We start from the raw sequence: 13,497 nt of genomic DNA on the forward strand, positions 1-13,497 counted from the left end.
GTTTGAGAATGTTAAATCATGATATTTTAAATTCAAATTTAAACATATGTGCACTAGCTGATCAGGTTGTTATTATGTTTTATATAGATAGGAATAGAAGTTAGTTTCATATTTCTTAGTTAGTTGTTACATATTCAAATTATAGTAATGTGTATAAAAAACCTTGTGTAAGGCTGATTGATCAATGAAAACAAAGACCAAGAATGGTACTCCTTTTAACATGGTATCAGAGCTTAGGTTCTGATCCAACAAAAAACCAAAAGTCCTACCTTGAATATTATTTTCTATTTCGAAACCCATGTTTTTACCCACCCAAATTTATCCTTACTCAACCCATATTTTCATTATGGAAACCCATGCTTCGAACCCTAATTTAGCCACCTTCCCAAATCGTGATACATCCCCTCCTCCCCGTCGCATCCCCACCCATTATCATCCAACAAGATAACTCATCATTTCCCATATCTATAGTCCTTGATGAGTCAAACTATCCATTATGGTCCCAACTTATAGATATATGAATCGGTGCTCGAAACAAACATGGCTATCTTATCGGAGCCACAAAAACATCCAAGCCTGACGACCCTAGTTTCGATGGCTGGGTGACTGAAAACAAAAGAGTCAAGAGCTGGCTCATTGACTCCATGCATCCATTTATCATGCCTCGCTTCCTGCGTCTTGAAATCGCTCAAGAGATTTGGGAAGCTTGCAAACGAACTTTCTACGACTGCTCCTATGAGATATGTCTCTTTGAATTGAATCAACGTTCGTTCTCCACCAAGAAAAATGGGCGTCCTCTTGCCACTTATTACAACGAACTCCTTGCAATTTTCAAGAAATTAATCATCGTACAACCTCCCAGCAGAATACTGTGGCTGGGGTTGTTCATTTACACTCTGCCACGACCCGACTCCGTGTTCACATCTTCCTCCGTGATGAAATTTTGCGAAAAGAACCAAAACTTGATCTCAAGAGTTCGTATGCTTATGTTTATATGGAATTTACTCAACGCCAATGATGGACAACCATCGCCCTTTTGTTGATTCCATTACCATGCTGACTCAGCAAGCCCCTGGAACAAACAAGCCTCGCAAATCCCAACCCTCTAGTAAACCTAACCAGTTTATCTGCTCTCATTGTGGTACTACAGTTTACTCTAAGCAACATTGTTATGAACTTATCGGCTATCCTGACTGGTGGGATTTCACCAAACAACCACACAAGAAGGTTCCTAGGATAGCCTTGAACACTACCTCAGATTCTTCTCCGCCTATTATGAATGTGGCTCAGCAGGGTACTCTTGGTAAAATTCATGTTTTATCTGCTTTGTCCAGGAATCATACTTGGGTAATTGATACAGGTGCTTCAGATCATATGATTAAGGACCTCTCTAAATTAAATAAAATTGGTCCTTGCTTTCAGTCCTTTATATCCACTGTTAACGGTGGTACTTCTCCCATCACTGGTCAAAGTTCCATCATATTATCTAAACACATCACTCTTAACTCTGTCCTAGTTGTTCCCTCACTTGAATTCAACTTATTATTTGTTGGCAGAATTACTTCATCTTTAAATTGCACTGACTTTTTGGCCTACCTTCTGTGTTTTTCAGGACATCTCAACTCGGATGATAATTGGTTATGGTGTTAAACGTGGCACATTGTATTTTCTAGAAGATAACAAAGGGGGAGATCACGAATTGATTTAGGCTTGCACTACTACTATTACTACGGATAAAGCCAGAAACAACATATGGCTTTGGCAGCATAGATCAGGACATCCTTCCTTTGGTTACCTCCAAAAATTGTTTCCCAAATTGTTTTCTGCATTGAATAAATTTGATTTTCATTGTAGTACTTGTGAATACCAAGAGCCATTGTATTCCTTATTATCCTAACATGAATAAAAGTTTTATCCCATTTCAAGTTGTTCAATTTGATGTTTGGGGGCCTGCTAAAATGCCTTTTTTTTTTCAAAGATTATTATTTTGTAACTTTCATTTATGAATGCACTTAGATGACTTGGGTTAGTTTGTTGAAAGCAAAGAGTGATGTCTTTGCTTCCTTTAAACATTTTCACAACATGGTATGAACATAATACAAGTCAAATTTCTATATTCTACAATCTGACAATGAGATGGAATACATGGGAAACAATTTTGGTTCCTTTCTACATGAACGAGGCATCAAACATCAAACCTCTTGACCCTATACACCCCAACAAAATGGCCTGGCTGAGCAAAAAAATAGACACCTTTTGGAAGTTGTTAGAGCCTTTCTCTTTGGCATGAATGTCCTTAAAAACTATTGGGGTAAAGCTATTCTTTCCACTGCATATCTCATCAATAGAACCCCTTCAAGTGTGCTCAGTTTCAAAACCCCACAATATAGGCCTTGGGGTCTTATTTCTCCATTCCTCATGTCCCTAACCTTGAGCCTCGTGTCTTTGGTTGTACAATATATGTCCATACTCCCAAAGCCCTACGCACAAAGTTGGAGGCATGTGAAAAAAAGTGTATCTTTGTTGGTTACTCAGATCTGCATAAGGGGTATAGATGTTTTGACCCTCTCCTCCGTAAAATTCATGTCACTTTAGAGGCCTTTTTTCATGAATGGAAACCATATTTTTCAGAGGGAGTCACCAATACTTCTCCTCAGGGGGAGAATGCTTATAGTCATATTGGAGAAGAAACACTTATTGACATTTCACTCCCTCCCAAAACCAGTACCAATTTTGCACCCTTGACAAGTTCGGGCATCAATTCAGCAGCTTTGGCTCTTACTGAAAGTTCTCTAGATGTAGAACAGATCCAAATGTTGAATCACCATGTTTAACACCCATACCCGAGACTTCATCCAGAGATGATCCTGAATTTCTGCATAATAGCAACCCTGAGGTACTTTCTGAACCAAATCCAATTTCCTTACTTGATCTATAGCAGTGGCTAAGGTCAATACTATTCGCATACTACTGTCTATAGCAGCAAATAGAGACTGGCCTCTTAAACAATTTGATGTAAAAAATGCATTTTTGAACGGAGATCTTGAAGAAGAGGTTTATATGGAGATACCACCAGGAGTTAAGACACACTTCATGAAGGAAAATGAAGTTTGCAAACTAAAAAAGACATCATATGGTCTCAAGCAATCACCAAGAGCTTCGTTTGGGAGGTTCTCCTTGGCTATAAAGAAGTTTGGGTACAGACAAAGCAATGCAGATCATACCCCATTCATATAACATAAAGGGGAAAAGTTAACTGTTTTAATTGTGTATGTTGATGACATGGTGCTAACTGGAGATAATCTATCTGAAATGGAGTTGTTGAAGAAATATTTGGCTTCTGAATTTGAAATGAAAGACCTTGGACAACTCAAATACTTCTTAGGTATTGAGATTTCAAGGTCAAATCAAGCTATTTTCTCTCACAAAGGAAGTATGTACTGGATTTACTAACAGAAACAGGGATGCTAGCTTGTAAACCTGTAGATACACCAATGGAAATGAATCACATGCTTGGCACTTTCCCAATCAAGTTGGAATAGACATTGGATGATACCAAAGATTAGTAGGGAGACTAACTTATTTATATAATACTAGGCCTGATATTGCGTATGTTGTTAGTATCATAAGCAGATTCATGCATGCTCCAAGTATTGATCACATGCAATATATCGTATCTTAAGGTATTTAAAAGGAACACCCGGGTAGGGATTGTTGTTTTCAAAAAATAACACTTCCTCCATTGAAGGATATACAGATTTTGATTGGGCAAGAGATAAGACTATTAGACAATCTACCTTAGGTTACTTTACCTTTGTAGAAGCAATCTAGTCACTTGGAAAAGCAAAAAGCAAAAAGTTGTAGCAAGGTCAAGTGCAGAGGCTGAGTTTAGAGGTATGGCACAAGGAGTTTGTGAATTACTATGGGTGAAAAGCGTTCTAAAGACTTAGGAATCAGCTATGAACAACCTATGAAATTGCAATGTGATAACAAAGCTGCCATTGAGATTGCACATAATCCGGTTCAACATGATAGAACTAAACATGTTGAAGTGGATAAACATTTCATCAAGGAAAAGTTGGATCAAGGAATAATTCACTTTTCATTTATCATATTAGAAAATCAACTTGCTGATGTTTTGACTAAAGTTATCCCTATAAAAGTCTTCAAAGAAGCAATTGGCAAGTTGGGCATGATGGATATCTTTGCACCAACTTGAGGGGGAGTCTTAAATCATGATATTTTAAATTCAAATTTAAACATCTGTGTACTAGCTGATCAAATTGTTATTCAGTTTTATGTAGATAGGAATAGAAGTTAGTTTCCTATTTCTTAATTAGTTGTTACATATTCAAATTATAGTACTGTGTATAAAAAGACCTTGTGTGAGGCTGATTGAACAATGAAAACAGAGACCAAGAAAGGTACTCTTTTTAACAGAGAAGTTGAAAGTTCCCCTGATCTTGAACACAAGTTATGTGACATTTTCAAAAGGGATCTGCGGCACTTCGTAACAAATTGTTAGAGATGTATATAGACCACTGCATTGTCCACGCTTCAAATCTAAATAATTCTTGCGTGAGAAAACATGTTAGAAATTAAATACAAAACCATTCATGTATTGTCTTCACCTAACAGGTTAAATTCTTGGGAGACCTGTGGTATTGTATATATCCATTATTGGTGAAGAGTGAAGAATCATTCCCTCACCACAAGCTGTGAATAATCAATAGGGAGAGGCAAACTAGGACAGAGTTATCCCTTCCACATGGTAAAGAAGTCAACTACTCAAATTTACTACAACTTTTTTGCTCTTTTTTGCCAGCAACATGAAAGCCTTAACAAGCTCCTCCTTGACCATGAATAGAACAGAAGCTGCAAAAACACTCTGCACTATCTTTGTGCTCATCCCCTTATAAAAGCTAGGCAATCCTTCATAACGGATTATTTTTAATACTGCATCAAAAGTACCTGCATTGATGGAATTAGATGAGGTTTTGACATAAAGGAAGACAAATAACATAGTTGTTTTCTTCTTAGTTTTGATATTGCAAGATAGTAAGCGAAAGGCATAAAGACACTGAAGTTGGAGATTAAAATGAAGAAAAAGTATGCACCCAAAAAAATGAAGAAATAGTGCACTATAATTGTCAAGAAATATGCAGATTATAAGCAAAAGAAATAAACAGGAGTTGAAACCGTAATATAGTTAGAGGGAAAGTCAAGAAAACCAACTCTATATCACATAAGTAGAAGGGAAAGAAAGCCTGAGATGAAAAAGATGGGACAATAAAATCCTCTCCATAATGATGATAAATTCAAAACTCTTCATGAAACAATAAAGTAAAATAACAAAATGAAACAGAAAACATGAATTTCAAAATAAAATAGCACAGTTTCGCTCCCCTTTTGTTCCTCTTTGATTTAGCTAGAATATATACCACTTACAACAGCAACTAATGAAGCACAATTTACAAGATAGTGATCACAGCTTTAACAGAAAACAAATAGTAGAAACTCAATGACCACTATCAACCAGATACCGATAAGGATAAATCCCAGTTCACAAAGCCTCCCCAACTTTAGGGGTATAGGGTCAAAGAAACTGTTTCCTAAAAACTCAAGCAACCTTACAACTTGTTCCAAGGAAAGAATGGAGATAATAATGAAAAATACATATATATATATATATATATATATATATATATCACACACACACACACACACACACACATATATATATATATACACACATTTAAAAAGTCCAAAGGCAAATTAAGTTATACTGCATCTATCTAAAAGCAAACCTGAGTATCTTAATGAGTTACTTCCGCCAATCGCCTGTTTTGCCTGAAGCCTTGACTGCATTCAAAGAAACATGATGTATCAAGAGTCATCAGACATATATACAAGAGTGTTATTGTGCATGCGAGTTTGAGAGTAGAGACTGGGCAGAATAGTCAGTTAGATAGATATTACTACAAGCAAGACTGCAAGATAACAAATTCAACTCAGTTGTTAGAGCATTTGCAGGCTGAATAGTCACTTGCATACAGATTACAGCAAGCAAGACTGGAACAGAGAAAACTCTGGTTGCATGGGATGAATGTAAAGAAACCATAAAAAATCAGGATAGTTGAAAATATAGCAGTCTAAAATTGTTTATAAGAAAAGTTATTTCAGGCAAAAGTGGACCAATATGAAGATTGATGGGATATCTGCTTTGGTGAAGTTGAGAAAAGGTTTTATCACCTTAATAATAAATAACAATTAAGGAGAAAATGAAGGAACCATTGGTGAATTTACCTTGACAACAAGTAAGGGATATGTTGAGACAGTAGCTCCAAGTTTTGCTAATGCTCCCACCAAAAAGACCTTTTTGAAGGACAAGAGGATGCTTACTGTTATGCACAACAAGAGAAAATATACAGACAAGTGACATTAAACAAAATAAAATGTTCTCCTATAACATACTTTCTACTTTCATTTAAAATTAGTCTATACCTCCAAAGCAGTTACACTTGTATCTCCCTGCTTCTTAGCAGAGCGTTTTGCCCTTATATGCTTTAATGTGCTCTCATAAATCATGAACTGGATTGATGGATTGCATACCTGTAATGAAAATTCCTAGTTATATAAAGATAATATAAACATTAAACATTAACTTAATACATCAATTAAATAAATGATGAGGCTAACCATAATAAGAGCAGGAATGACACCCTTCCAAAATCCAATTATACCCGCTTCACCATAGACTTCATTAACCTTTCACCCAAAACAGAATCTCATATCAGCATTAACAAAAGTGAAAGTGCTCATGTAACAGGAAATATGACAATCTTAGGTATGGTACACTTTAAAGTACTAGTCAACCCTAAAAATAATCTATGCTTTTCTTACAAAGTAACAAATCTACAATTCAATATGAAATATCATGAATGCAATTTCATGAGGTAACTCATATTTTCGGTTTATGACATGAACATTGGAGCATGAAGAATGTGAAACGATAAACCTTTTCCCAAAATAAAGAAGTTGAAATTTTCTGAGATTTGAAAAATAAATCTCAGCAGAAGAAGATCTGATAATTTAAGTTTGTTTTTTCAAGCAGTAAATCTAGTGGTTAAGAAAAGGGAAAAGATCAAGAACATGAAGAAAATCCTCACTCATGCCCTGACCAATGTAAAGAATAAGCAATAATCAAAGAAAGAAAGTGGAAAAAGAAGCAAGAGACTAACTGCTTGTATAGTTCCAAATGGTCGAGGTTTTATAGAATGCAGTTCAGCCAATTTGTCTTGTAATGTAGAGTCTGATAAGCTGCTTTCAGAAGCAGCCCTCCTTAAAGCTTCTTTCTTTTCGTCCATGATTTTTCTTTCTGCTTGAGTATGTGTCTAGAATCAATATATAAAATGTCACACATTATTGACATTGACAGTGGACCCAAAACATGGATACAAAGTTTAAGGGTAGCATCAGAAAATTGGATAATGGCTAGTTTTAAGCATTCAAAGTCTATGGATTGTTCCCCCTTTTGGCTCTATGCGACGAAATTTTTTTCAATACTACCATCGCAAGTACATCCCGCCAATAGAAATGCGCCATGTCAGCTTGTGTTGTACCGGAGAGAGAAAAAAAAACTACTTTTGTATTTTACACTAGGTCTTACCGGTAAGACATAGTGTAAAATACACTGTCACACTCAATTTCCGGTGCGATGGTAGTACTCAAAAAGCGTTCCTATGCCACATAGTGGTAAAGTATTGAACTTCTCTTAGACCCAACATAACCCAGTTTGTACATGGAATGGTTTAAAAACATGTGCATCCATGCAAATCCAAGTATAGGAGTGTTAATGTTCACCAAAAAAACAAAGTCTAGGAATGTTACTGCTAATTTGTAATTTTGAGAATGTGTTTACTTTTACAAGCCACAATCATAGAATGTATTGAAAAGAAGTTTCTGTATATTGATTTTGAATAATTTACATGAGTGAGTATTTATACAAGAAAGAATCGCTAAGAATGACAAAGCGATGACTAAGCGATGACTAATCAATCCTAATCACAATCAATTCTAATCAATCACAATCAATCCTAATCAATCATAATCAATCCTAATTAATAGGAAATAAAAACGGAAACATGTTTGGATTCTGATTTTCTACACTCCCCCTCAAGTTGGGAGGTAAATATTGATCATTCCCAACTTGCCAATCAAGTCTTCGAATGCTGGACGGTGTAGGCCCTTGGTAAGGATATCTGCCGTTTGCTCTTTGGTTGGAACATATATCAAACGCACACTTCCATCATCTAATTTTTCTTTGATGAAGTGACGATCAACTTCCACGTGCTTTGTTCGATCATGATGCACAGGATTTTGAGCAATGCTAACAGCTGCCTTGTTGTCACAATATAGTTTTATTGGTAGGGAATATGAAATCTTCAACTCTTGAAGAAGTCTTCTCAACCAGATTCCTTCACAAACTCCATGAGATAAAGCTCGAAATTCTGCTTCAGCGCTACTTCTAGCAACCACTGTTTGCTTTTTGCTTCTCCAAGTAACAAGATTTCCCCACACATAGGTGCAATAGCCTGATGTAGATCTCCTGTCTACTGATGAGCCTGCCCAATCTGCATCAGTGTAGATTTCAATTGTCCTTTTATACCCCTTTTTAAAGAATAATCCTCTTCCTGGAGTATTCTTGAGGTATCTAAGCACCCTATAGACTGCACTAAGATGCTTCTCCTTGGGTGAGTGCATGAATTGACTAATCATACTCACCGCAAAGGCAATGTCAGGACGCGTATGAGATAAGTAGATTAGTTTACCAACCAATCGCTGATATTGTTCTTTATCCACCTCATTCCCATCTTCAATACCTAACTTGGTATTAGGTTCCACAGGTGTCTCAGCAGGTTTACACCCTAACATTCCTGTTTCCAACAAAAGATCTAGAACATATTTTTTTTGTGTTAGAGTGATGCCTGTTTTGCTCCTAGCAACTTCCATACCAAGGAAATATTTGAGAGTGCCAAGGTCTTTGAGTTCAAATTGAGCTGCTAGAAATTTCTTCAAGGTGTTCAATTCCTCAATATCATCACCTGTAAGAATTATATCATCTACGTATACAATAAGAATAGCAATTTTACCATCCTTAGAGTGTTTGTGGAAGAGAGTATGATCAGTCTGTGCTTGAATGAAGCCTCTTCTTTTGACTGCTTGTGTGAATTTGTCGAACCATTCTCTGGGAGACTGTTTCAATCCATATAGAGACTTTTTTAGTTTACACACTGATCCATTTCCCTTTTCAAAACCAGGTGGAGGATCCATATAGACTTCTTCATGTAAGTCACCATTTAGGAATGCATTCTTCACATCTAACTGTTGCAGAGGCCAATCTAGATTGGCAGCAAGAGATAAGAGAACTCGGATGGTATTGACTTTAGCAACCGGAGCAAAAGTCTCATGATAATCTATCCCATGAGTCTGAGTGAAACCCTTTGCAACCAATCTTGCCTTGTATCTGTTGATGCTATTATCTGCATTGAATTTTATTGTAAACACCCATTTGCATCCTACTGCCTGTTTTCCTTTGGGTAGGGTCACTATCTCCCAAGTTCCATTTCTTTTTAAAGCATTCATTTCTTCAAAGACAACATCCCTCCATTTTTGATCATTGAGAGCCTCATGTATATTTCTCGGTATCTTTGTACTATCCAACATAGTATTGAAAGCACGAAACCCTGGGGACAACTTTCCATATGAAATATGATTAGAAATAGGATGAGTAGTACAAGATCGAGTACCTTTTCTGAGAGCAATGGGCAAGTGTAGATCATTTTCACCATGACACTCAAGTATTGGGGTGTTGGAACTAGAACATGGTTCAGAATCCTGGCAGTGTAGAGGCTCTGGGTTATTCACACTTTGAGGAGGCTTTCGCCTGCTATAAACTTGTCCCCATTTTGAGGAGGCTCCTGATGGTGAGGATTCTGTAGCTCCCCCTGTTTCCAAAATTAGAGGTAATACCGTGGCACCAGTAGGTTCCCATGACTGATCTTCATCTACTCCTATCTCCCCCTGAAGAGAAGTCGAGGGGAAGAAATGGTCATTTTCAGAAAAAGTGACATCCATAGAGACAAAGACCTTACGAAGAGAGGGTGAATAACATTTATAGCCACGTTGAGTAGGAGAATAACCAATAAAGACACACTGGAGAGACTTAGGATCAAGCTTAGACCGTTGATGGGAGGGAATATGGACAAATGCAACGCAACCAAATAACTTGAGAGGTAAGGAGGAGACACCTCGGAAGGAAGGGAAGATACGAACAAGACTAGAAAGAGGAGACTGAAATTTCAGAATGCGAGATGGCATTCGATTTATCAGATACGAGGCAGTGAGAACTGCCTCTCCCCAAAGATATTTAGGAACACTCGTGGTAAACATAAGAGCCCGAGCAACTTCAAGGAGATGTCGGTTTTTTCTTTCCGCAACTCCGTTTTGTTGGGGTGTGTCAGGACACGAGCTTTGGTGAAGGATGCCATGTTGGGAAAGATATTCTCCAAGAATAGAGTTAAAATACTCTTTGCCATTATCTGTACGAAGAATTTGTATAGCAACTTGGAATTGGGTTTGAACCATGGCATGAAATTTTTTAAACACGGATGCAGCATCGGACTTATCCTTTAGAAGATACACCCAACAGACTCGAGAATGGTCATCAATGAAGGTAATGAACCATCGAGTACCTGAAATATTTTTAACACGGGCTGGACCCCATATGTCACTATGAATTAAGGAAAATGGGGAAGAGTCATGGTGAACTTTAGAAGGATAATGAGCACGAGTATGCTTGGCAAGTTGACAAATATCACAAGAAAACAAACTTGGACTTTTATGAATAAATAAGTTTGGCAACAACTTCTGAAGATAAATAAAATTTGGATGGCCTAGCCTACGATGCCACATCATAACATCATTACATGAATCAAAAGGAAACATAGAGTTTTTTTCTACGAAAACAGCTTCATGAGTCACATCCTCCTCAAAGTAGTAAAGTCCACCATCCTCTCTAGCACTGCCAATCATCCTCTCCGAGTCCTGTTCCTGAAAAACACAACCATGTGGAAAGAATTTAGCAAAGCAATGCAACTCAGAGGTGAGCTTGCTAATAGAAATGAGATTACAAGTCAGAGAAGGAACATAAAGAACTGATGTCAAAGTAATCAGCTCAGAAAGTTTAATGGTTCCGTGTCCCGCAATCTGGGAAAAACTGCCATCGGCGATCTTGACCCGAGAAGGTTCAGAATATGGAGTGTATGAACAAAACAAGCCAAGATTACCTGTCATATGATCAGAGGCTCCAGAATCAAGGATCCAATGATTTTGACTATCAACATGGAAAGCTGTACCTTGCTGGACCACATGACTAGTGGCCTTAGGAGGTTGAGTCAAAAGTCTCTGAAGTTGTTCAAACTTAGTCTTGCTAAGAAAGACACCATCAGAGTAAGAGGAAGAGTGTTTTGAGGAAGCCATGAATAGAAAGAGAAGGGTTGACCGTTGATGAAAAATCAAGTTTTGTAAATTTTTGATCTGACCTCTGGAACAGGAAGGGGAGAAGCCGGCGAGAAGGTCTGTGCAAGTCGCGGCGGAAAAAGACGTTGGGAAGGCGGCGCGTGGAGCTCACGCGCCGGAAACTGGCCGCGCGTGTGACGGCGCGTGGCGGCGCGTGCGGCGGTTGACGGCGATGGGTCCAGCGGCGGTCGACTCGTCGGATCCTTCTGAGTCGAATGGTCACCTCACTTTCTTGATCGGAGGTCAGTAGACTAGGTTTCTGTGTTGGACAGATTCAAGGAGGTGTTTAGGAGGTGTTTGACGGTGATGGAAGTGTTTGGATGGTTATTTCAGATTTGAATTAGGGTAGGAACGAACCCGCTCTGATACCATATTGAAAAGAAGTTTCTGTATATTGATTTTGAATAATTTACATGAGTGAGTATTTATACAAGAAAGAATCGCTAAGAATGACAAAGCGATGACTAAGCGATGACTAATCAATCCTAATCACAATCAATTCTAATCAATCACAATCAATCCTATCCCAATTACATTTTACAAAACTGTAAAACTTCAAATAAAATAGTCCAAGAAGTAATTGGAAATATCTGAAAGCACCTGCATACGAGTTACTAGAACCCATATTGGGTTTGTAAACAATACATTCAAGGACCTGCAGAGTAAGAAAATTGCAATAAGAATATCAATCAAATAAATGGAAGCGGGGTTAACTATCACACACACAACACAACACAGACATGAGTATTCTGAAATGTAACATTTAAATGAAAGTAGCATGATGGACTAATCACCCAGCAATAGCAGCCACAACAAGCCAACCAAACATTCCAACAGTACCATCTCCATGCCCTTTGACTTTCCTAGCAGCTGCAATTGCCACAGCCTTGTTCTTAAAAACTTGATAGAAGTAGTAGTAAATTCCCTAACAGCATTGAAAAATAAACATTTAGATGGCAACCCAACAACCCAATGAAAAACAAAAAACAAAAAACACAACACAAGTTAAGCCTTGAACATTACATCTTATAATAAATGAATAATCAGAAAAAAAACTAACATGGGGTGTAGTTAAAAATTAAAAATTGATAACCTGAGAAGCAGCGGTTCCAAGAAGAGAAGGTTTGAGGCCACTGTATAATCCACCCCACCCTTCACTTCCAATAACCTGATAAAGGGTCATAAATATAATTAAAAAATATATATGATAAACACAACAAAACCAAAAGAAAAAAGAGCAAAATTTGCACCTGAAAGATCTGAAGAAGAGTACCAGGAGCAGTAACAGTACTAGGAGTTAGCTTGTTTTTCTTGAGATTTCTCTCAGTTTGTTGGCGTGTGTTTACCTGAAAATAACAATGGAATTGGTTATAGAGACCAAGGGAGAAGCAAGGTAGAGAGATAGAGAGAAAGATTGGGTACCGTTTGAAGAGGATAAGTTATGATTTGAGCAATAATACCACCACCTGCACCAGCTAAACCATTTGCTATTGCGTTTGATTCTGACATGGTTGTTGTTGTTGTTATTGTTGTGTCTTACTACTTTGTTAAGAGCTTCACTTCACAATACATATGCCAGAAAGAACAGATGACAAGACTTTGACTTCACATGGCCACTAGGCTCAGTAAGTGAAACTGTGTCGGTTTTGTTATGATCAATTTTCTTTTGGTGAATTCTAAAGCTTTTAAGTAGGGGGGTTTTATTTCATTTAACGTCACATAACACACTTTTTTTCACGCTCAATATTTTGTGGTGCTCATATTTTTTTGAAGAAAAAAGAAAAATTATGACACGTAAAACGAATATCTATAACATTATACAATCATTTTTCCTACAACATAACTATTATAAAACCCTTTAATTAGTTAGTTGTAGATTGGTTATTATTTGTGGTGTAACTGTAATGTAGGTGTTAA

The 13,497-nt window shown here is 37.3% G+C and overlaps 1 protein-coding gene across 1 annotated transcript; it reads right to left on the minus strand.

Moving 5' to 3' along the window:
• Positions 1 to 4,489: 4,489 nt before the first annotated feature.
• LOC133292580 (peroxisomal nicotinamide adenine dinucleotide carrier-like) lies at positions 4,490 to 13,218 on the minus strand. The gene is made up of 11 exons (XM_061491008.1): positions 13,003 to 13,218; positions 12,831 to 12,926; positions 12,674 to 12,748; positions 12,375 to 12,505; positions 12,181 to 12,235; positions 7,242 to 7,394; positions 6,700 to 6,768; positions 6,505 to 6,612; positions 6,307 to 6,375; positions 5,808 to 5,862; positions 4,490 to 4,971 (listed from the first exon to the last, which is right to left on the minus strand). Exons 1-11 carry the CDS (start codon positions 13,087 to 13,089, stop codon positions 4,781 to 4,783), a joined length of 1,089 nt encoding a protein of 362 aa, XP_061346992.1. The 5' UTR covers positions 13,090 to 13,218; the 3' UTR covers positions 4,490 to 4,780.
• Between the last annotated feature and the right edge of the window lie 279 nt (positions 13,219 to 13,497).

Source organism: Gastrolobium bilobum, unplaced genomic scaffold, assembly GCF_033153095.1.
Source record: "Gastrolobium bilobum isolate Gb01-03AN ecotype WA unplaced genomic scaffold, APGP_CSIRO_Gbil_v1 utg73968, whole genome shotgun sequence".
In the NCBI taxonomy this organism is placed as follows: domain Eukaryota; kingdom Viridiplantae; phylum Streptophyta; class Magnoliopsida; order Fabales; family Fabaceae; genus Gastrolobium; species Gastrolobium bilobum.

Coding starts and splice junctions, on each gene's coding strand:
- LOC133292580 (XM_061491008.1), bottom strand. CDS start 13,089: ATGTCAGAATCAAACGCAATAGCAAATGGTTTAGCTGGTGCAGGTGGT. Junction 12,927..13,002: donor TAACTTATCCTCTTCAAACG/GTACCCAATCTT, acceptor TGTTATTTTCAG/GTAAACACACGCCAACAAAC. Junction 6,613..6,699: donor TCATTCCTGCTCTTATTATG/GTTAGCCTCATC, acceptor TTTTCATTACAG/GTATGCAATCCATCAATCCA.